General features: G+C 40.3%; 1 protein-coding gene across 4 annotated transcripts in view; it reads left to right on the top strand.

Moving 5' to 3' along the window:
- The window catches only part of pappaa (pregnancy-associated plasma protein A, pappalysin 1a), a 106,269-nt gene that overhangs the window by 2,521 nt on the left and 79,913 nt on the right, over nt 1-23,835 (top strand). For all 4 annotated transcript variants that reach the window (XM_038734436.1, XM_038734435.1, XM_038734434.1 and 1 more), the window contains exons 2-7: nt 4,168-5,272; nt 13,235-13,380; nt 13,721-14,014; nt 14,423-14,615; nt 14,907-15,028; nt 23,077-23,578. In XM_038734436.1, the coding sequence (XP_038590364.1) occupies nt 4,168-5,272; nt 13,235-13,380; nt 13,721-14,014; nt 14,423-14,615; nt 14,907-15,028; nt 23,077-23,578 (2,362 nt within the window). The remainder of the gene's footprint in view (nt 1-4,167; nt 5,273-13,234; nt 13,381-13,720; nt 14,015-14,422; nt 14,616-14,906; nt 15,029-23,076; nt 23,579-23,835) is intronic.

Here is a 23,835-nt window from a genome sequence, read left to right as displayed (position 1 = left end):
AAAACCAATTCCTTGTAAGATTCTCAAACTGGGGGAGTTGGGGGTGAGAGGGTCTGTTGTGACCTGAATGACTCTTAGATTTAGAGAGGATGGACACAATAACAAGAACATCTGTACAGTAAAATCCATTCCAGTACAACAAAAACACAAACAACAACCTCCACAGTGATCATAGAGTTGAATCTGTCATACACAATCTTGATAGAACATTAAAATGAACATTATATGCTTCACAGATGTGCTATGGATCACATTATTTTGTACAGGTGTTGTTGTTGTGCCCCGCCCCCCATCTTGTACTGGTTTCTGCCAAGCAGAGATTACTATTCATGTATAATCTTGTGTGTTCGTGTTTTTTTTAATTTTTATTTTTTTTAAAGATTTGCTCCCATTGCACTCACATCAGTGTGCCAGAGCAGGGACCTAAAGGGAGCAAATATGACGATCAAACAAATTCAATAAAGCCTAATCTTTTAAATCCAATTCAGGCCTCAAAAATCCCAGTGCCTCTAAAAATGCCCCATCCCCTTGTTTTGATCCCAGTACAGTGTTGTTTGCAGCAGCTGTTTTTTTTGTTGGTGTTGTTTTGACCACCAGCAATTTCTCTTTCTCTCTCTTTCTTTCTTTTTCATTTTGTCCTTGTTTTCTTTCTACTGGATTTCAATTGACCTTATGTTGACTTATGTTTTTGTTTTCTGTGAAATTGCTAGGGAATCATCTTACAGTGAGCACAGCCTCTGTTTGGAAAAACTAAAACTGGAATCTCCAGGGTGATCCAGTTCTTTTGCTTCCTTAACCAACTTGTTCCTGTGTTTGTTTTTTAATTTATTGCACTCTTTGGAATATTGAAAACTTGATTTAGTTGTAGTAGTAGTAGTTGCTGACCTCCTTCATGTGAGAGGATCAGTTCATTACTGTTAGTTGCACATTCATTTTTTTTCTGGTTTTTACAATATGATGAACCTAAGTTGTTTAAGTGGAGTTAACCAGCTTTCTCACAACAATTCCTTAGGAAGATAGGGCAACTTTTGGGTAAAAAAGGGAATGTTCTGTGTTCAGTTGATACTTTATACTCCGTAGATGTCAGGTGAAACCATCATCAAATACGGTTGTGGATTGTCTTGTGCCCTTTAAACTGAACCACAAGACTTCTAGATAAAAAAGTGCTTCCTCTGCGTGTGACAGTTAGATGTGCTCAGAATTGATCCCAGGTTTGAAAGCATTTGAAATGTTTAAATGAAAAGTTTATATATACACATACACACACGTGCACGCACTCACCCACCCATCCATCCACGGTCACACACAAAATCAGAACATCAAGGTTAGTGTCCAAATATTAAGCAAACCTTGTGCCCTATTTGCCCTTGTACCCGGGTCATGTAGGGTTGTCCAGCATCAAAGGAAGAGGAAAATCAATCATAAGAGGAATCGAGGCACTCCTCCATGACCTGCTGGGGACAATTATTTGCAGACGTTGGCAAATAATTGCTGCGATAACCAATATATTTTGGTGCTGTCATCTAGTGTGACGATATACACTAAGGTGTGTTCAGAAATGTGTTTTTCATGGATATTCATACCACATATTGCAAACTGTATCCTTCTCAAGTTTCATTCTAATCACGTGTAGCTGGGATACCAAGAAGAAGATGAATAATCTTGAGATTATGACTAATTACCTGTCAAGCGGTTGGAGTTTGAAGAGGGGTTGAGCACTGAGTGTAACACTTATCTTCAGCAATCATTACCTCAACTAGAACCATCTTCACAGTCTTTTTATTAGTTGGAATCATTACCATGGTCATGCACTGGGTGCCTTACTGTTCCTTAATGAGTGTTTGCAAATTCTGACCATTGTCCTCACATTTGTAGGGAAGGTTCACTGTGTGCAGTGCTGTGTTAGTTCATGTCATCTGACATCCAAAAACAGGTTTAAATACAACAATTGGTAGATCACTTACTTACTTTATTAAAACCAGCTTTTAGTTGAATTAATGCTTGAAACCTGACAGCCAAGTCAAATGTTTAAAGTCAAGTGTTTTTAAGAGCTGTGATGACATTTTTATAATCTATATCCTTGTTATGTTCGTTAAGTTTGTTTTTAAAATATTAATGGAATTTTCCATTGTCTCCTCTGGGAAATCGCTGTGGCGGTCACTTTAGTATGTCTATGAAAAGTGCCTTTCTTTGACCTTTCAGAGCCAGAAAAGCTCAAAAGTAAACGGAGTCTTCATTGTTCCCTTCCTCCCTGCTTTTTATCAAGTCCTTGTGACATTTTTCTTTGTGTGTGTATGTGTTTTTTTTTTTTTTTACTTTTTCTTTTTTCCTGTGTTTTTCTTGGAAGAAGACAAATGGCAAGTGCAAGGAAGGTTGCCTTTGAACCTAACAGGAACAGCTCTCTACTGTAGCGTGTGCACATGTAAATCCCTTCTCCTGTGTGTGTGTGTGTGTGTGTGTGTGTGTGTGTGTGTGTGTGTTTCGGAGAGGACACAAATGTGTACAGCGTTTCAATTTGTCTTTGCGTATGGGAGAGTGTATTTGTTCATGTGCATGTATATATGCATGTCTGTATAAGTATGTGCATATGTGTGTAGGTTTATTTGTGTGAGCCAGAGTAGTCACAGTGCAGGGTCTGGAAAAGTGTAGTGTGTTAGATTAATTGAGCATGGCAGAATTATGACAGCTGTTTACACTAGGAGGCCTACGAGCATTTTAGCACACCTTTTAGCCTTGAGTGCACTAGCTGACAGATGGAAGGCTTTTTCCTTCCAGTGTAGTGGAAAGCCTGAAAACGTCATCCACCAAAGGACTGACCTTGACGCTGAACCCAATCCTCACTCTTTGAACATTAGTCCATTGAAATACCAAGTTAATGAATGCATACTGGAGTGTGCATCTAATTAGAAACAGGTCAAAGTTAGCAAGATGTCCATGCAATCACCATTAGCCAGCCACTTATCGCAGGCTCAGGTGGCCTAATCGATGGGGAACAAAGGCATCTGAGTAGACAAGTACATTGAGGCAAAGATGTGATCATCTTTATGATAGTCAGCTTACAATTTCACATGATACTAGAGGTAACGGAGACAAATATGAAGGGTATATACAAGCATGTGATGTAGAGATCCCAGAAGCAGCTGTAAAGCCTGCTATATTTCTATTTCTATATGGGCAGGGTGTGCAGGTCACAGATTGAGTGTCTCTCGGTGGAGAGATATAATTGCCAGAAAGCTTACAGTTAGAAGTGCTACCCCGATGTTAGCAAATCCAGGAATGTATTCTTGTGACAAGAGTAGAGTCCTGCTCTCGCCACAGAATCACCTATGAATACACGGACTTCCACATGCTGGACCTTGTGAGGCATGTCAAGGTGCTTTGGAATCTTTGCACACTTTGACTGGACTGTATGGATATATGCACAAACATGCATTAACAAACACACATGCACACACACAAGCATGGACTTGTGTGCTTGCACACATGTACCTCAACAAGTGCTAAACAAACAAACAGTTAACATTCAGAGATCCCCTATTAAGTGAAAACACATTACCATGCTGAAGCTGACATATACGGTCCAAGTGAAACAGGAAAAAGGTGTATTGGTGCCTCTACAAAAACAAGGCTTTAGCAGAAAACTAGCCTTTTCTGGCTACCCCACTGGCAAGGGACATTTACACGAACAACTTTAAATGCGCTCAGTGTTCACGAAAAGCCTATACAAGGGTCTAAGGGTCTCCCTTAGCTAAACATGCACTTGAAACCCACTTTCCAGGACAACATGCATATAAAAATATAAAAACCTAACTTATTAATACATTAATATATACAAAATTAAAAAAATCTGAATATTCCACAATGACATAGTGTTCAAAATATATACATCAAAATCTAATTGGCATATTGAACAACAAATGCTGAAATAAAATTAGCATTATGGATCATATGCAAGTGACTTGTGAAGATTAAAAACATTTCAATGGTTGAAAAGAGCGGATGTTGACTGAGGAGTATCAGTGAAGTGTCAGCTCTCTGACAGGTGACTGATGATGACCAATGCTTTTGATTACAACTGTTCATTGTCTGCCATGTTCACATCCACACATCCACACTTGGAAATAAAGGCAGGCACATATTAACTGACTTTTTTCATTCTTTCTCCAGGCCTATACGACAAATGTTTCTACGCCTCCAGTGACCGAGGCTGGCTGCTTGGTATCCAGGCAGTTAGTGAACACGGGAATCGAGACCCTCGCTTCTTCTTCTCCCTTAAAACTGACCGTGCCCACAAAGTGACCTCCATCCACTCCAACACTCACTACATACCTAACCAATGGGCCCATGTGGCAGTCACATATGATGGTGTGTACATGACACTCTATGTCAATGGCGCCCAGGTGGGTGTCAGTCGGGAGCAATCAGGTGATGTGTTCAGCCATTTGACCAAAAAGTGCAAAGTGCTGATGATTGGGGGGAATGCACTTAATCATAATTACAGGGGGGCAGTGGAAAGGGTGGGTCTATGGAGGCAGGCCAGAGGGCAGAGGCAGATTATCAGGGATATGCAGGGCCACGAGGACCCCCAAGATCTACCTCAGCTGGTCATTCGTGAAACATTCGAGCACCCAGGACGGAAGTGGCTGACTGTGAAAGATGGTATCTTTCCTAACCCTGAGAAGGGAGGAGCTGGACGATTAGGGTTTCTAGATGGTGGAGGAGTTGGAAATCCTGAAGGACTATTGGACACAACGCTGGAACCTCCAACTTGTGGTCAAACTGTCTGTGACAACGTCGAGGTCATCAAAAACTACAACCAGCTTTGGAACTTCCGTCGGCCCAAGAAAGTACGATATCGTGTCATAAATATTTGGGACGATGCATGGATGCGGCCAACTGTATCAGACCACCAGATCAGCCTGCAGCACCAGCAGCTAAATGATGCCTTTATGCCCTACAACATCACCTGGGAGCTTAGCATTCATAATGTGACCAATTCCTCTCTTCGAAACCGGTTGATTCTAGCTAACTGTGATATCGGCAAAGTTGGCAATGATGCATGTGACCCAGAATGCAACCATCCGCTGACAGGGTTTGATGCAGGGGACTGTATGTCTGGGCATCGGAGTCGTTGCCCTGAGCAAAAACAGGGGAATGGGGTATGTGACCCTGAATGTAACTGGGAAAACTTCTCCTATGACCTTGGCGACTGCTGTAACCCCAATGTGACAGATGTGACCAAGACATGCTTCAACCGTTCTTCTCCACACAAGTAAGTCACTTTCATCACATTTAGCATGTTATCATGTTTTCTGCACTGGTAATTCTCTTTGGTAATTGTTCAGTAAACATGAAACTTAAATTAACCAAAAAGCCAAAAAGCTTTAACTAACCACAGCATTCCTTGCTTAATTTGATAAATTCTTCGGTTGACATGACTGAATAATTTTGGTAAACCAACTCCACTCCATGGTCTCACATGCCTAGAGTAAATCAAACAACATATCTTTCCATACATGTGTCCCTGAAGAGAGGTTTTGATGTCTAGTCCTACTGTTTCCTCACCATTTTGGCTGAGACTGAATGTAACATAAACCCCAGCGTGTGTGGCCTGGGAAATCCTCTGGGAGCAGCTAGTCCAGTCTAGCCTTGGCCTGGTTCAATCAGTGTTCCACACTTAAGCAGGGCAAAACAAATGCAACCGGATGACTTTCCTGGTAGCAAATACGCAGGCCAGACCATTCATTTTTGTTTCAGTATTTTCAGCAACTCTCTCCACCTTCTCGTTCTCAGTGTCTCCTATACCCAGTGGTTCTAATTAGGCTGGCTTGATTGGAGAAGGGAGTTAGTTTGGAAAGAGTGACATTGTAAACAGAGTGTAAGGGCAATTAGAGGTCAGAAAAGAGAGTCCAGTATGGCTTTTGCTTGTAGCAATGGAAATTATTTCAAAGACACACCACTCTCTCCAGGAAACCACTGAAAGACATGTTTTCTGGGGAGGCAGGTACGGGTCCCTAAACGTGGGCGCCTGAAAGAATTTTCCAGGAAAAACAGTGAAGAACGTTCACTTCACTTGCATGTGAATAGCAGTATTGCAGAATCTCCTAGGTGTACTGTACATAAACAAGAGCTTATGTGGTTTCTTGCAGCTACTTTAGGAGAATATGGAGGCCTTCATAAATGCATGCAAATTTTTGTTTTTGTGGTAATCTCTTTGTGGCTTGTAGATGATGAGTAAAAGCTGGCAAGGAGAATACATATCTGGAATTCGCTGTAATAAGGTTTGTGCCAGACCTCCAATAGCAGGATTGTTTGTTTCTTGGTACACTGAAACTCAACACAGTAGACTGAGACATATTTGTGGACAATGCAGGGGTTTTTTATGGTTACGACAGAGAAAGAAACAAAAGTGACTTTGTCAGTTTGTCAGTATTTCTTGCCACTGTCATGGGGGACAAGTGAAAGGGTGAAAAACCTAGACTTAGTATGCGGGATTGTTTGGGTCTTTCTGATAGGATGAATCAAGGAAACTAAGCTGTTTTCAATCACAGTTAAGCTGGAAGCATTGTCTGTTTGGCACTATCCTGTTGTTTAAAATGGCTGCTAAATAGCAAAATAATGACATCTAATTAACAACATCAGAGGGGAAAAGCAGGTGGGTTTGCCATGGCTTCCATCTCTCAGTTGCCACCACATCCCTTCCAGCTTAGTCATCATTAGAAGCTCATTCATCAAGTGGCAGGCAACTACTTCATTTAGACATCAGCCATTGGCAAAACGCTTGCAATGTTCAAACCTCCCTACGGGTGTTTGAGGGATGGGCTTGTGAAAGGAAGGTTACCAGCAAGAGAGAGAACGAGACAAAGACAAGAGACAGTCTCAGTCTAAAAAAATAGATATAATCTCACCAAGTGGTTGCTTATTTTGCTTTGATTATGGTATGTCTGGAGAGACTTGCAGAGAGCTGCACTACAAACAGTTTGACATTCCTCCTTAATTATGGAATTCTGGATGAACAATGTACTGCGTATGCAGGAGAACAATGGTTGTGAGGTCCTGCATTTATTTTTGCAGCGTTTGCGCCTGTTACCACTTACATGTAGTGTTTTCAGAAATCTGGCTAACACAGGACATAGGCAGCTCTGTGGTCCTGCAACAGTCTCTCCTCTGAAAATACCATTGATAATAATCCCCCTTTCCCTCCTTCCACATTTTGCTGAGGGAAATATTTTAGATTGTTTTCACAGTCCTTGGTTTTGACACTTCTTATGGTTTGGTGGTATTTGATGTTATCTGACAGCATTTATTTTAAGGCTGAACTTTCTTACGTCTGGTGCTAGGGACATCTGAAATTGCGGCTGTAATTTATAAATATGTGAATTTACATTATGTGAGCAGAAAAGAAATGGCACAGTTGTTTGAGGAGCTCATGTGTGTGTTTGACTGCTGATGAAAGATCAATGTATTGTCTGAGCAACTAGGCAGAAGATCACTTCCATAATGTCAAACCTCATACAAGTTCAAAGGTTTTTGTGAGCACCTGAAATTAAAATGCTTCTTGGAAACATCTTCAAAAGTAAAGCAAGATGGACACACACACTTTGCAAAGTAATTATTTTAAGACAATTTCAGCCTCAATATTTTTTGGGGAAATGAAGTTCTGCCCTGGCTTTATCAGAGGCTAATAGTTCATCTGTTTTCCTGTGGCCTCTGTGTCTCTTCCCCTCCAGAGTCAATACATCTCACTGTGGCAGGGTAATGGATGGACCACTTCCTTCTCTTTCTTTCACTCCCTCTCCATGCTGTATTCTAGCTCAGAGCAGGGAGCTAATCTCCAGGGTCCTTGACTTGGGTGTTTTACAGTTGGTCGTCTAAACCTTAAGCCCCCAGCCCATAAAACATAATGGAGTGCTTTGGTGTAAATACCAGGACTTTGCACTTCCCCTTTAAAGCCATAGCATGCTTATAAAAGCACCTGTTGTCGAGGTTTCACCTGTGCTCTCATGGGGGCCGATAGAAGTCTCCCCGCTTAACTAGGGGACGGAGGGGAAAATGGATCAAGGAGGGCCTTTTCCTGGGCCACTAGGCAGGCAGGGGAGTTGCGTCTGTCTGTGATGGATTACCAGATACTGTTGGTAGTCTTTTGAAAATATGACACACCAGGGAATTTAGTTGCTGATGGCTTGGCAAGGTCACTGTTGTTCAGAAGTCAAGGAAGGCACTGATGAAGTGGTTCACAAATTTTTGCCAGGACTGAGGGTGTTCACCCCAGTACTCCATTAAGAGCTCCTACTTCAGATAAGAACTGGGAGAGTTGGGGAGCATTTAGACTGTCCCATCATCCATTCCATATGTCTCCAAATGCTGCTTTTTCATTCTCAGAAATGAGCAGTCAAGGCAGGATCTGTAGAATCTGAGTGTTGACATCGTTCCTGTGCATGTGCCTTCCTTAGAAGGGAAAAAATAATCAGAGCAGTAAGTTGGAAGGTTAAAAAAGCGAGTGCAAGTATAGTAATAAAGGCAGGGATGAAAGATGGGTTTAGGGGCTGTGGTGTTGACCGAACTGATGACAGGGGAGCTGAGGGCCCCCTCCAATTTTAAAACTGTTCTTGGCTGTGAGACTATCGTTGCCATGCCAGCTCGCCCCAGCTTTCACATTATGCTGCCCCAGACATATGTATACAAGGCAAATTTATGGGCTTATATGAATTATATATGGGAGTAAATGGATGATGTCATAATCCCCCCATTTAATATGTATCAGATATAAAGGCGTTAACATGGCAGTTTGAGCTGCCTTGCCCACCCCTGGATCTCCCCACAACAGATGCCCTGCAGCCAAGCTTGAATTTAGCGAAGCTTGATTTTCTGCACTCACCTTACCTTTCTCTCTCTCTCTCTCTCTCTCTTTCCCTCCCTCAATTTTTCTCTTTCTCATACTCCTTCTTTGTAAGTGTTTTAATTTTTTTTCCCAGGACATGTCTGAAAAGTGGTGTGGTTAAATGCATGGAAAATCCTGTCCTTCCCAAGTGGCTCATCTCGGCTGAAGAAATGTATGATGAGAGGCAAGAGAGGGGAGCAGGGCCTATGGGATGGAGAAATAGCTAAGGGGTGTGTGTGTGCGTGTGAGAGAGAGAGAGAGAGAGAAACACACATGGCGGGGTAAAGGGTTATTGGCAAGGAGGTTTGAGTAAGATGTGGATAGACAGATAGAAAATGTTTGAACGGCCCAAATTGTTCTGACTACAAACACCCTCACAATGATGTTGTTGGGTAACCTTCCTACAGTGGCAGCTAACCAAAGCCTCTACCAAATCTTTACCAACATAATCATCAGACAGTGTAAAATCTAATACATGCACACACGTGTATGCACATGCAGACATAGAAAGGCCCTTTGATTTTTAACTGATAATGCTAAAACTGTCTGCTTTGGCTCTGAAAGTTCCCCTGTGCATCAATCCAGCATATGATGCACATTAAGTTTTTGTAACAGGACCATGGGCGTTAGAATAATTGAACTCAGATTAGTTAGGCTTTGACCCTACAGTAAAACTGCCACTCTTATTCATTGCTGACTCAATCATTTCAGCATTGAACCCCTCTGACCCTTTTTCCCCTCATGCATGTCCAAAAACTCTGCACAAATATTTTTTAAGGAAATAATGAAATTCCTGAAATTATTAGGAAGAGGGACCTTATATCATCTGTTCTCTCTCTCTCCTTAAACCTGGCCCCAGCGAGTGTACCCAGTTACTCTCGCGTAGGCTTGAAGAAAGCATTTTCTACCCTGAACAATTTATTCAGAATGTCTGTTTTGACAGAATGCTGCATCTTCACTGAGCAGCTCCTGATCCAACTTGTGAATTAAGACAGAGAGACTTGTTCAGCAAGGGTTGTAGTGATGTTATGAAACATTTTGTGTAGCTGCATATAAAATGTGCATTGGAGGTAACCTTAGCAGGCTTGTCGCGGTGGAAGAAATATCTCACTGGTGTAAATTCCTCCAGAACACTGCCAAACACCAGTGTTACTGACTTTTAAATTGCTTCCTTTAGGCTACACTGAACATACGCTATGAGACAGCTTGGTTTTACACTCAAATTTGAATATTTCATACAAACACTGGCTTATTCAACATCAGCAACAAACAAAAGGAGAAATAGCACATTTGCACAGCTGGCTTGATTTTAATCAACATTTGAGTCTCAACGCAAAATAAAGTGGTTGAATTATCTAAAAGAAAAAAGTATCTAATAAAAATAACAGAAGCAGCAACTGAAATGTCTCGTATTTACTGAACATATAAAGAGAAAATAGTTTAACACTGAACTCAAAGTGGTGCCGCTCAAGCAGTTGTACTTCTTGTGGCTACCAAATACTCCACTATAATTTAGCTGAAATCAAAAAATGAGAATTTTCTAATTGGAGTTGCTATTTTTTGAGAATATTGCTTTTGTTACCACAGGGCCATTAATCATAAATTGCAGTGCATCCCAGTGAATGGAGTTTTTCACAAAATAGATAAATGGCAATGCCTGCTGTCAACAAATTCTGCCTCTGTATGTCAAATCAGATCATATCAAATCAAATCAAGTGTCTTTGTCTAGTGGAACTGTACACAACCTTATAACTTTACAACAATTCAATAGTGTTGTTATACTTTATTTCAAGTCAGTTGTTGAGTAGGAGAGTTAATATAAATAGCACACTCCAGGATTATGCACTTCACAAAGGTATGAGTCTTTGAAATGTTTGCTTTCATCCTTCTATTTACCTGAGTTCACTTAAGTGGGACAAACTTGATAAAACATAACAAAGCATGACGTTTACTCTCAAAACTGAATTGCATGTATGATTTTAAGGTTGGTAGTAACAATTGAATGGAACCAGGATCTTTTGTGTTCATAATATATGGAATTGGTACAAATTTAAACATTGCACTATTGACATGGCATCTTTTCAAAATTATTTTCCAAATGTACCATAAGGTATAAAAACAGATGAGGGGTTCATGTAAACAAATATGTGCAGTATAGCTGCAAGTTAACCTTGTTACCTAGCTGTAGCAACTCAGATATGACCAATCATTCTCTAGTATTTGGCAACACATTGTCACTGATGGAACCCAAAGTGCCGTTCCTATTCTTGATCTCATTTTTACAATGCCACAATTTATCAACTTGTTTACCCACCCACATTATTCACATTGTCATCCATCCATCAGCATTTCACCATTTATGTACAGGTCTGAGCAGCCCACTTCACTTTCACCTAAACCTTTTCATCAAGATCCATTTTTATGCCAGCACATCCAAAACAAGTCTCTACACATTATTCCAATATTTAGCCACTGCCTTAGGGATGTGTAGATGGTAAGACACAGGGTACCCTTCACAAAAAAGTGCTACCAGCAAGAAGTTTATTTGTTCCAGTAAGAGGATCACAGTTTGCTCTTTTACAAGTTAGTACACATTTAACTAAAGAAGAGGAACAGGTAAATCACTTAGTGTACTCTTTTGCTGGCAGGAAATTCTCCCTACGGGTTCAGGTGCAGTAAATGCATGTTGTTTTGGCCTCAGTGTTGGTAGGTAGGTAGATTTTTTTTTTTTTTACAATACAATAGAGTGAAATTGAGTTTGTAAGTTCTATTACTTAATCTTAAAATCAAAGCACTTACAAAATAAGATTGCAAAACATAAGGCAGACAAATGGGTCACACAAACTAGGTCGAATCATCTGAAGAGGGCCTAATTTGTGATAGTAGGGCCAATGTCATGTTTTGTTTCTGATAGACTCCCGTTTTTGTATCTATCGCGTATCTACTTCCAAAGCCAGGGGAAAAGAATAAACTATCAGTTCAGCATATGCAACAGATTATTGCCTCTTCCAAGAGATGACTGAGCTTGCTGCTGTTTGCCAGGACCACCAGCCAAGCTCCTAGAGAAAAACTTGTTTGATGTGTTCATAAAATGAATGACAGTTTCACTGCTGGAAAGATATCTCGTTGTGTTGAATGATTGCAGTCATTAGTGCTGCCGAGACAAAACATTATGTCACGGATAAGGAGACATCAAAATATCTGAACAATTAATGGAAGTCTCTGGCTGACTTGAATGAGTGAGCTGATCTGAGATGCTATCAGAAAACCCCCCCACACACATTCTGTGCTATAGATGCAACTTAAATAAAGACTGAACCAGTGTAGCAGACACACACACAGTATTGTTTCATGGCAATGCTAGCACCTTCTCATATACAGTATAATTCTGTAAGACCATGAAAAAACATTAAGCAATGTCACAATATTAAGATGTCAAAAAATGCCCAATTTATTATTGGTCTCACTGGTAAATCAATGTATTCCCACCAGCACCTGTTTGGTATTTATGTGGCTTGCCATGACATCTCTTCTGTATGTCAAAATGAAGAAGGAGCACACTCAAGGGGATCATCAAAAACAGATAAAATCATGAAAAAAAGTTTTATTGTACTGGGTATTGCATGATTGACTGTCTTCCAACATGAAACATCCGACATCACCATGCACACAAAAACATTGCGGCTTGGTATTTTGTGTCTCCACAAGCGAGAATTCAACTCGAAAAGCATTATACACCCATAGCTGCATATTTGGGGGATTGTATTGTTTATTTGCCTCTTGCACTTCCTATACAACAAGATCAACAACAACATGGTCTGTAATCTCCCGTCTATTACACAAGTGTAAGTGAGCGGGGAATGGAGTGAGACGAAATGATTTGATTGGTCAAAACTGATACCATCACTATTCACAGTTCTTTAACCTTATCTGAAATCATTCATAGCTGCACTGCAGGTGCACAATCACTGCGCCAGGGCTTCTAGACCCAAAATGACCAAAAATCTGTTGTCATGTCCAAGTGAGCAACCATTGTTGTGAGTCAAATGAAACTAAAACATAGAATGTTGTTGGGTTATCAAACTACAAGATGTTTTTCTGCCAGTACAAAGTGTATTGGCAAAAGAAATATTTAATCAAGAAATATTTCAATTCAACAGGGACCTAATTCTGAGCTCTGTTTTCCTGAAAGATAACACTAAATAAACTCTTTTTGGCTAGGAACACTGTTGTTATTTGTAAAATGTTGGCTTGGTGAAATCTGCATTCACTAGGAAGAGACCTTCCTCACTGTAGAGTTATTAACTTAAAGTGAAATACTCTGTTTTTCTTGTTTTTTATTTTATTTTCCAGAGCCTATTTGGATGTGAAAGAGCTGAAAGAGATTCTGCATTTAGATGGCTCGACTCACCTGAATGTCTTCTTTGCCAACTCTTCTGATGAAGATCTGGCTGGGGTTGCCACTTGGCCCTGGGACAAAGAGGCCCTCACACATTTGGGTATAAGACAAATAAAAACACATACATACATACATACATACATGCGTGCACAGTCACATGCACACACTTAAGTGTGTGGCACACATAGTGTCTTTGGAAGCCCAGATTGTTGATTTTGAGTAATTACAGTTCAAGCCTCAAGCAGTTTCTGTCTTCATCACAGCTCTAACAGGGAAGAAGGTGATAATGAAGTTGAGGAGGCCCATTAATAATGCATTGTCTGAATCTGACTGAATTCCACGACTACATTACGCTACATTAGGAACAAGCTTTTGTGTTTTGAGGGTTTGCAATGTTTACATCGAGTGTATGTGTGTCTTCTTCCTCTGTATTTTGTCAGGCGGAATCGTGCTGAACCCTTCCTTCTACGGTACATTTGGTCACACTGACACAATGGTGCATGAGATCGGTCACAGTCTTGGGCTTTACCACGTGTTTCGAGGTATATCAGAGATCGAGTCATGTAATGATGCATGTTTGGAGACTGAGCCCTCAATGGAGACTGGAGATCTGTGTGCGGACACCAACCCCACTCCCAAATACAAAGGCTGCCACGATCCTGAACCTGGCAACGAAACTTGTGGCTGTCGGCATTTCACACATACGCCGTTCAACAATTACATGAGTTATGCAGGTGAGATGGAGCCTCCACATGTGTTTTGCTACTTACCTGGGCAAAAGAGTTATATACAGTCATACCTCTAGCATGCAAAAACTGAAACACAGGGATCACTGTAGAGGAATCTGTTGAGCCTGTGTGCATACTGAGACAGGTGTGGAATTTAGCAGGGACATTTCATGGAAAAAACACAGCAGGGAGGACATCCTTTCATGTCACTTTCGTGCAAAAATTAAAACGTTTTTGTTTCCATACTTGAATGTAAAAAAACTATATACTGCTAAATACCAACAGGTGGCTTGTTTTGTTCATGGGACCTAGACCTGTGGGATGATTTCATACCTTCTTCCTTTTCCTGTCACTAATCAATCCAAAATCTAATCCCCACTCCTAATGCCGACCAACTACCTCTGTTATCTGCAGACGATGCCTGCACAGACTCGTTCACACTGAACCAGGTGGCTAGGATGCACTGCTACCTGGACCTCATCTATCAGACCTGGCAACCCGTCTCCAAACCTCCTCCAGTGCCAATGGCACCTCAGGTGGTTGAGCAGCATCATAATTCCATCACCCTGGAATGGTTTCCGCCAATTTCTGGACACTTTTACAACAGGTGAAATGAGCTACATAGGTTGCCAAACAGGTGCGGGTGTAGATGGTAATGAAGCTGATAGAGATGAATTACATTATTGATTATTGTTTGAGTAACTATAATGATAGTGTATTAAAACACCTAAAAGTGAGCCAAATACTTGAAAGCAGCAGCTTAAATTATTGTTAAACTCTCATCATTTCTCATGTCATTTTACCTTATTGTCATAACTGTATCTTTATATACTGTTTAAATTATATGTATTTGGCCTGTATCTAAGTTGGTTGCTGTGCCTGTCTGTTGGTTTCCTAGAGAAGTGGGATCAGTGTGTGATAAATGCACTGAAGGGAGAGTTCTACTGCAGTATGCCTCCAATTCTTCCTCCCCACGACCATGTGCCCCTTCTGGATACTGGTCTCCAAGAGAGGCTGAAGGTACAGTATGATATTATATACTATACTCACTGGTTGTTAGGTTTCATGGCATTGAATGCTGTCATACAGTGTGATGGTAAGGTGGTTGATGGGTTACAAAAGTGTGACTCAAGAGTATTCCCACTGATGCATATCAAAATAAATGTTGAATCTCAGTCTTGAGTCAGTTTCTTGATTATAATGAGCTGTTTCTACTCAAAGCTAATTAGATACAAAAGCAAAGCCACATCACCTTTTATCCACAGTTTATAGTATGAAAACATGATTTGAGGTTTGCCTTTTGTTGATTTTCAAGTCAATACTCGAAAATATTGGTGACTGACTCAACCCCGAACTATGCAAATGACTCACTGGATTCATGACACTTGGGCCGTGGGACAACATGGAAGGATCAAAGAGGTCTCTTCCCAATGGATGGTGCTGTATGGTACCACAATTCCCATATGAGGGCTCAGACCCAAAACCAAGGTTAAAGATCACGTCTTAGCTGTAATTCCCCATTTTTTAAATTTTCAGTTTAGGGGATTTGAGTGCAATAAATGAGGAAATTAGTGGACTTTTATCAAAATAAAGGAGTTATCCCTCTTCTGTTTTTCTATTCTTGCCCTGCCAGTGAATCCATATTAGAACAACTATACAGGGAAAGGCATTAGAGATGAGGTATTTAAGCCAAAAAAACAGCTGTTGTCCCATCTGTGCACCTCTGATTACTCTGTGGTTCTGGCAGTGGCAGCATCAAGCATACTCAGGATATTATACATGGGACTATGTGCAACTATGTGTGCATGATGTTGTTTTCCCATATTATACAAAAAATCTAAGTAAGTTACATTAGACACCATGCCTTGCAAGACTGTGTCAAATCAAATCAAATATCTCAGGCTTAGCAGTGTGGAATTGGGACTACTACTACAACAGCAGATGTTTTCTTAAAATGGATCAAGCTAGTACCAAGCAGCAACCTCAGGTGCTGAAAAATGAAGCCATCACGGACGTGCCAAAAAAAGCAGTTCCTTGAATGGCCACTTGATGCTGGCCCCAAAAGAAAATCAATCCCCATCAACCCCATGTTGAAATGTTCAAGTTTACAGCAGAAATAAACATGCTTACAACCACAAAAAAATAGTTTTGGTCTCTAAATAGTTTTGGTCTCTAATGCTAATTTCCCCATTCATGACAACTGTACAGGGGATCCATTTTTATTATATTAAGGCGTGAAGTTGTGCATAATTAAGTGACTGAACACCTATATGTAAGCTGGGCACAATTATTAAGTTAGATATTTAGTTAGCTTATTACTAGCTAGCTTATTATTCAGCTGAAACTTCTGAAATAAACCAAACAGCTGAATCCACTGAGTAATGTGCATTCTCTTTGAGAAGACAAAATGTTATACTGTTAAAAGTTTGATAATTTTTTGTTTGGTAATTTGTTGGTAAAAAGAACTTTTCAGATGCCTGTTGTACACACTTAAATGGTCAGACAAATGTAGTCAATGGTCAAATATGTGACTGCATTTAGTTTATTTCATGCAACTGTTTACTCACTATCAGGAAATTATAACATATATTTTAATTAATGTTACTAACAAGGCTGTGCACAGTCTGCCTCCATAACTGAGATGCAGAACCTTTACATTACTGTAGTGTTGCTAGTCTGACCAAGGCCTATTCTCCATCCATTACTCCACCTTTAAATCTACAAGGCTGACAGGGCCTTACACTGTTGAACCATCTTCCTCTGTACATCAGATCAGCTAAATCTGTCAGCTTCTTCAGGCAGCAAAATAAGTTTTTCATAGGTGATCCCATATTTGTCTGGGAATGTCATATTGGCGTGGTGCACTTGTTGCTAATGTACATCTATCTGTATTTTCTGTGTGTACACTTGTGTGGAGTGTGTAAAGCACTGTTTAATGTGGTGTTTGATACTGCTTTGAGTTTAGGTGAAATTATAATTATAATTCCACTGATGACAGCAAAATTTTACCACTCCACAATGAAAGCTATGTAAATAAATAAATAATGCTACTCTTACAGTGCTACATTCTGAGCTTGTCAAATTTCCAAAAATACTGTGCCAATACCCAAGTACACACATGACATGTAATGTGGGTAATGGTGTTGTCTGCTAATTGCCACATTGTTGCTTCCTCCACGATACACTGTATTTGTAATGTAGCTTGCCATGCTAGATAACATCTCAGACAACTACTTCCATAGGGACCTCCATAAAAAGATGTGCTTTTAATAAAAACTGGGCTGATGAGAGTGGCAAATATCCAGATACATTTGCTTACACCAAACTGTTCATGAATTGCACCATGGGTTTGCTTTATCATGGTTTTACAGTAAAAGCAGCATAGTAAAAAATGGTGACCAAGTAGTGCCAATCCATCAAATGTACCTGTAGACTACTTTTTCATCAACTGGATGGAAGCAATTTGTGCTTCCATGTGCAAACAATCAATTACCAATCACCTGTAATAAAACTTACATGCAACCTAACAACATCACCTATAATAATAATAATAATAATAATAATAATAATCATAAAATCATGCCAATATTTACAATTTGTGTCTCCATATCCGATCATGCTGCTTTGTCTGAATGATTGTCTGCATGTTCATGTCTGCATGTGTGTGTGTGGACTATAGATTCTAAAGTCACTGAACCTTGCCTTCACACTGGCTATAGTGCGTGCACCAGAGGCATGTCTGGGCTTGTCTAACTTGCTGTGTGTGTAAACTGTACGCTATTTTCCCTCTTGGAAGGGGTCCCTGTTTGTGGCAGCTCCCCATTTACTGTTAACGCTGCTTGGGCCAGCTCCTCACTGGATACCACAGCTGCCATTTCCTGCTGTGATGGTGCATATGTGTCCCGCAGTTTCTAACTTCCAATAGACATTCTTGCAAACTACTGACTAAAATGTTGACATATTAATTATTGGCATTAACATCCTTAAATTGGAAGATCAAGTATATTAATGTCTGACTGTGTATGTTTGTCTACATTCGTCAGTATTCATGCATAAAAATGACACCTGTTATCTAAGGACTTGGGAGCTATGTCCTCACACTACTTGACTGGGAAACACTGGCGGGGTCAAAGAGCGCCAGAATACCTCTCGTAAATCTTTACTACTCTATGACCCTGAGAAATATGGCTGGAAGAAAAAAAAAAGGATGAAGAAAAAAGGCAAAAACACACATGGATATAGATTCAGGAAGGGGGTAAGAGAGATTGGGTGGGGTTGAAACCACCCAAGATAGTTAGGAGAATTGCATGTGGTTAGTGACATTCACGAGGGAGGATCCTGGGTTGATCGAAAACAGCAGTTTGCATGAATGGAAGGGAAAGGTCCAGGATATGTATGTTCGCCATCATATGTCTGTGGGAATGTGTGTGTGTGTGTGTGTGAGTGTGTGTGTGTGTGTGTGTGTGTGTAGCTCTATGTGAATGCACATTCCTGTGAATTTGTATGTGTACATGGAGGTGATTACGAAATAATGCATTTGCAGTATAGGCAATGTGCAAAATGTTTACGTGTGCGTCAAAATGTATTGTTTCACTCTATGAGACTTAACAGCAAGCATATGTGTGTCTGCATGTATAGGACCCCTATATGTTAGGCTTTGCTGTATTATGTAATCCCACTCATTGTCTGCCTAACATTATTCAAGAACAGAGGGCTCAATGTATGCCATGCTCCAGGTCCACAATGCAAACAAGGATACCTAACAAATATAAATAAAAAGCACACCTTAATTGTTCCATAATGTGTGACACTCCTGTGATGCAGGCCTTGATTAGGTCACGTTCTCCCAGATACCCCGAGCACTCAGGTCAACCAAATAATCTTTTCACTGCAGCAAAGATGCCAAACTCATCCACTAGTTTTAACATTCATAATGATTTTATTTGACTCTGGAATTCTGTGGTAGCAGTAGACTTATACTTACTTCCAGAGTCTAAATAATTTGTTAATTCCTTCTTATACCTTGCAAAATAGTTGTATTCCAATAAACAGTCTGTGAAATAGAACAAAGTAGTATTCCTTGACATCTTGACGGGATCTCTGTGTTTAACGCATTACTCCTTGTGATCTATTGGTATGTTGTGTAATTAGCTACACTGAAACACAAAACAGGTTATGAAAAAGAAAGAGTGTTGACCTTTTACCTGCCAAGATCAGCACTGGCCATGCTTGAGAAAACTGTTTAATGTATGATGTGGCTGAGTGAATATTTATTTTATTATAACATTTACATTGAACAGTAACTCTTTATTGTGCAGAGAGAAAAAACACAGCTCCCTTGCTCAGTTTTACCTTTCAAGGGGTATTACATTATACGCCATGTGAAACACTTAGATTAAAAATGTTAGTTTATTCTGGTAAACTTGTTATTAAAATCAAAATAATTTGTTTTATTTAATGTCTCTTTTTTACATCTGTTTTCTCCATGTTGGTTACTGCAGTACTACCATCCATTACCTTCCTAGTTAATGATTTTCTTTGGCTCCTTTTATCAGTTTTTCATCACACTGTGTGTTAGCTCCTCTTTTCATTTTTATTTTTCACTGTCAGTCAAAAAAATCTGTATTGATGTGCACCCAAAAGTAGCACCAGTGTCAACTGCTCCATGTGATTAAAAAACAAAACAAAAATAAAACAGCAGCTGCCAACAGCTATGACAGATTAACCTCTGAAATACCCAGAATGCAATATGATGTGACATTGCTTCCCTAGCCATAGAGTGTCTATTGCCTTCATAAAGAATGTCTGTGAAGTGTCTCTCTGTTTATGTGTGTCAGGGCAAAAGGGTTGGAGGGGGTTGATGTCTGCCTTCTGAGTGAGGAAGTGTGTAACAGTGTGTGACAGTGAGTCATCGATAGTGAGAACCAGAGCCAGACACTTCTTAGAAAGCATAAAGCGTGCATGCCCGGACATATCCCTGTCTGTTTATTCATCCGGCTCTCTGGACTTTATGTGGATCAGTATGATACTCCAGAGCAGAAGGATTATGACTGGATAGTGGGCAGGCACCAGCATCTATCCTGGAGTTATACTTCGCCAAATAGTAATTTTTTTGCTAATTACCTCAAGTTGTATCAAACATTGATCATCCTCATTCTAAAACAGCAATGTAGCAAATGCTTCACCTGAGCATGAAAAAGATTAAGCTTAATAGGCCAGCACAGCTGATTATGGAATTCCCAGTTCTCTGATGTCGCCCAATTATCAGATAACTTGATAAACAGATAATTGTTGATTGGGGACTGAATCAAAAATGTGGCAAAAAAAGAACCCTAGCAGAGTACATCACTGTCATTTCAGTTAGTAGTAGATAGTAATGTTAAAATAAGTGTCCATCCTAAAAAAGCCTTGGCTTGTTAAAAAGCCCATGCCCCTCTGTCCATATTAGCCATAACCCTATAGACGTTCTGACAACTAACAAGATGAAGGAATGCTATTATTGCCAACCAATATGTTTTCTTAAAAGAAAAAAATGTTTCAAGGATGAAAAATAAGGCTGTGTTCAGGCTGCTGTATGAAATAATGAATCCCCCTCTTTCATTTGAATTCGGCAACTCTGTTGACGCAGCAAGGGTGCCAGCAATAGAGCTCTCCAGCAAAACAATGCAGGGTCATCCAGCAAAACGTTGAGCCAGGCTGATACGTGCAAGTGTAGAGTCGTGGTAGATAACTTTGAAATTGAAAACTTCTACTGTTTTAAACAACGATTATTGCAATGGAAGATAAATGATTATCACCGTAATCACTTTACAGATTTGTAAAGATCTTGTCTCGTAGTAATATAAACCACTGTCCAGTGTTTTGTCGGCTGATAAGCCTTCAAACCTATGGATCTTTTACTCAAGCTAGACTTCCTGAATCATATTTCATATATTCATTGTATCCTTTCATTGGTATCTGAAACAACACAGCCCCTTCAATGATTTTAAACAAGGGGTTGTTTTTGGTCTCAACACCCACTATGCGACTCTCCCATTTGAACTCCCCCAATTCCTTAAAAGAGCAGGAGAAAGTCACTACCTTAAACAATACCATAGTAAGCAGGTTGCCAGTTCTACTCTTGGCGGTCTGTGTGTTTTTATTGATTGATTGAATTGATTTTTTGCCACAAGGGGGGAAAAAAACATCATATGAGCTGAAAGGGACACAGCTTCCACAATAATTCAAGCTCCCAGGAACAGTGCTGGGTTGTCTACTAATTTGGCCACAGTCAAAACTTCAGGTGTCTGGCCTAATAAGTCTTGCTATGAGCAACCATTACCATCTATTTGGGGGTCTAAATCAGAATATAAAACTTTTCAAATCAGAAAAATCTTGATTTGTAATTGAATCAGATTTTTCCATCTCTACTGTTTAATGTGTAGCAGTCAGAAGACATGGAGACCCACCAGCAGCCTGATTTTCCACAACGCCAATTACACGGCAGTGATGGTTAATGTATTTCACAAATGTATCCCAGAATGGGTGTTTTTGTCAACAGACTAATACCCAGATGGGATCAACTGATCAACAGAGAATGAATGGCTCACATTCAAAGCTTAGGGCTGGATGGTTCAGGCACCTAGGGGCCCCCTCTTCCTGCTCTAAGGGAATTATAGGTCAAACACCTCAGAGCTGGGCTGTTTATGTAGCAGTACGCTGCTGATATACATTTTCGGGGGACTTGTGTTCTGCTGTGAAGTTTGGAGGACTGCGATATTGATATGATATATTGTATTTATTTTTCCATTGTGTATTTATTTTCCTTGACCACCTGTCGCAGGTAGCTGCTCTGTCTACAATTGAGCAGATCATTAAAAATAAATCATTGTGGTTTTGATGTTGGATTTCAAACCCTTTGCTTGCACAGGTCGTACAACCATAGATACATCTTCTCATCTTAATATACAATACAGTTTACATTGCCTTAGGTTACATAATGGATGACACCCCTATTCTGTCTCCTCTTAAATCTCCAACAACATAGCAACATCGCCAGAGCAGGAGTAGGGCCCATCATAACAGCTGACATTACAAAATATTTTCAGTGGCTACAGCTTCTCTTGTTGCAAACTCAATGAAAATGTACCAGGACTACATGAGCCGAGCAAAGCCAAGCTCTTGGAGTATCTTAGTTCATTCTCTCCCAACCTCCCCTCTCTCTCTCCCTCCCTCCCTCCCTCTCTTTCTCTTTCTTTCTGTCTCTCTTTCTCTTTTTCTTTAATTCACCTCTACTCTGGCCACACACACACTTACAGTACAATAATAAATGTGTTGAGATAATGTGGCTTGGAAACCGTTTTCAGTCCTCACTTGATTAAACACTGGAATTTTGCACGGTGCCCAGAAATGAGGTTAGCAAATGGCTTCGTTGGTTGCCAGCTTGGAAATGCACAAAAGGAAATCGAGGGAGAACATAGTGTCTGCTGCTTGCTGGCTTCTAAAAGTGCTTGATGAATGTTAGTGTACGTCACTTGGGATAATGCGAGTTAGCTGTGTGTGGACTCCAAATATGGCTGGAGTGTGACTGTTAGAGGTTGTAATGACTGTGGTGAAGTGAGAACCCTGCACCAGGCCCCTCTCAGAAGGTATACACCTCAGCTCTGCCTTTCCTCTGCAGATGGACTTACAATGAACTCTCAGTTTCACCTCTACATTGATGTTGCAAGGAGTGTAGATATACTACAGAGATCACTGATGCAAATTCTTCATCTGTCAGCTCTCATAAAAATGCTATCAACTTTATAATTTAGTTTAAGATTTCTATCTTACCTTTTTGGAAAAATTTTCTGCATCCTTTGAGGAATTCAAGGACCTGTAGAAAAACTATCTGTATTACATTATGTATATATCTGCATTATGTCTTTGTGTATCATCAGTCATTATATTAGTTTAGGAAATGGCCAGGCGGCTTTTACTTATTGTGTCTGATTTATATTTAATGCAGTTTTGTGTATCTGTGAATTATTTGCTGTCTCTTTGTTCTCTTTGTTTGACAATGTGTCTCTTTTTGTAATTTTATCCCACAGGCCCTCCAGATGTGGAGCAGGCTTGTGAGCCAAGTGTGCGCACCTGGAGTCCCATTGCGGGGATCGAACAAGGTGTTGTCGGCATTTCAGGGTGCCCCCTCCAGGGCTGCATGCTTCAGCTAGAGTTCGCCTACCCACTGGTACCAGACTCCCTGACTGTGTGGGTCACCTTCTTCAGCCCTGAGGAAACGGCACTGCCAGCTATCCATAATATCTTGCTACTGACTGTCAGTGGGAACAACATTTCATTGGGTCCCAGTAATGTCTTCTGTGACACCCCACTGACTCTGAAGCTGGACATAGAAGAAGAGGTGTATGGGGTACAGTTTTTCACTATGGACAACCACCTAGAGATTGATGCCACCCTCTTGGCATCCAAGCCAGACTGCATACTTTGTAGGCATTGCCAACCACTACGCTACCGCCTGTTGCGCCAACCACCCTTCACCCATGCACCACAAGGTCTGATGTTGAATGAACCTACCCGACGATTTACAGACAGGTGAGTGACATGGTAGGTGAATGTTTTGTGAGTGCACAAAGACCTAAATCAGTCATCACTGGCGTGCATAAAAAGCCAATATGTTCTCTGAGTTTAGAACTCTAAGTAACATATATAAAACACGTTTTGTCTTTGTTAATGCTTGAGAGAGACAAACCTTTCTTCCTGACAGAGGGAGAAAGAATACAATATATTAGACATGCTTTGGCATTTGAAACAATTGTTTTTACCCAAATTATTCCCTTTTATAAGTTTTT

The sequence above is a fragment of the Micropterus salmoides genome, unplaced genomic scaffold, assembly GCF_014851395.1.
Source record: "Micropterus salmoides isolate LMB-PRFRI ecotype aquatic unplaced genomic scaffold, ASM1485139v1 Ms_hic_scaffold_20, whole genome shotgun sequence".
Lineage (NCBI taxonomy): Eukaryota > Metazoa > Chordata > Actinopteri > Centrarchiformes > Centrarchidae > Micropterus > Micropterus salmoides.
The sequence above is the reverse complement of the archived record's forward strand: the minus strand, read 5'-3'. Positions and strand labels throughout refer to the sequence as shown.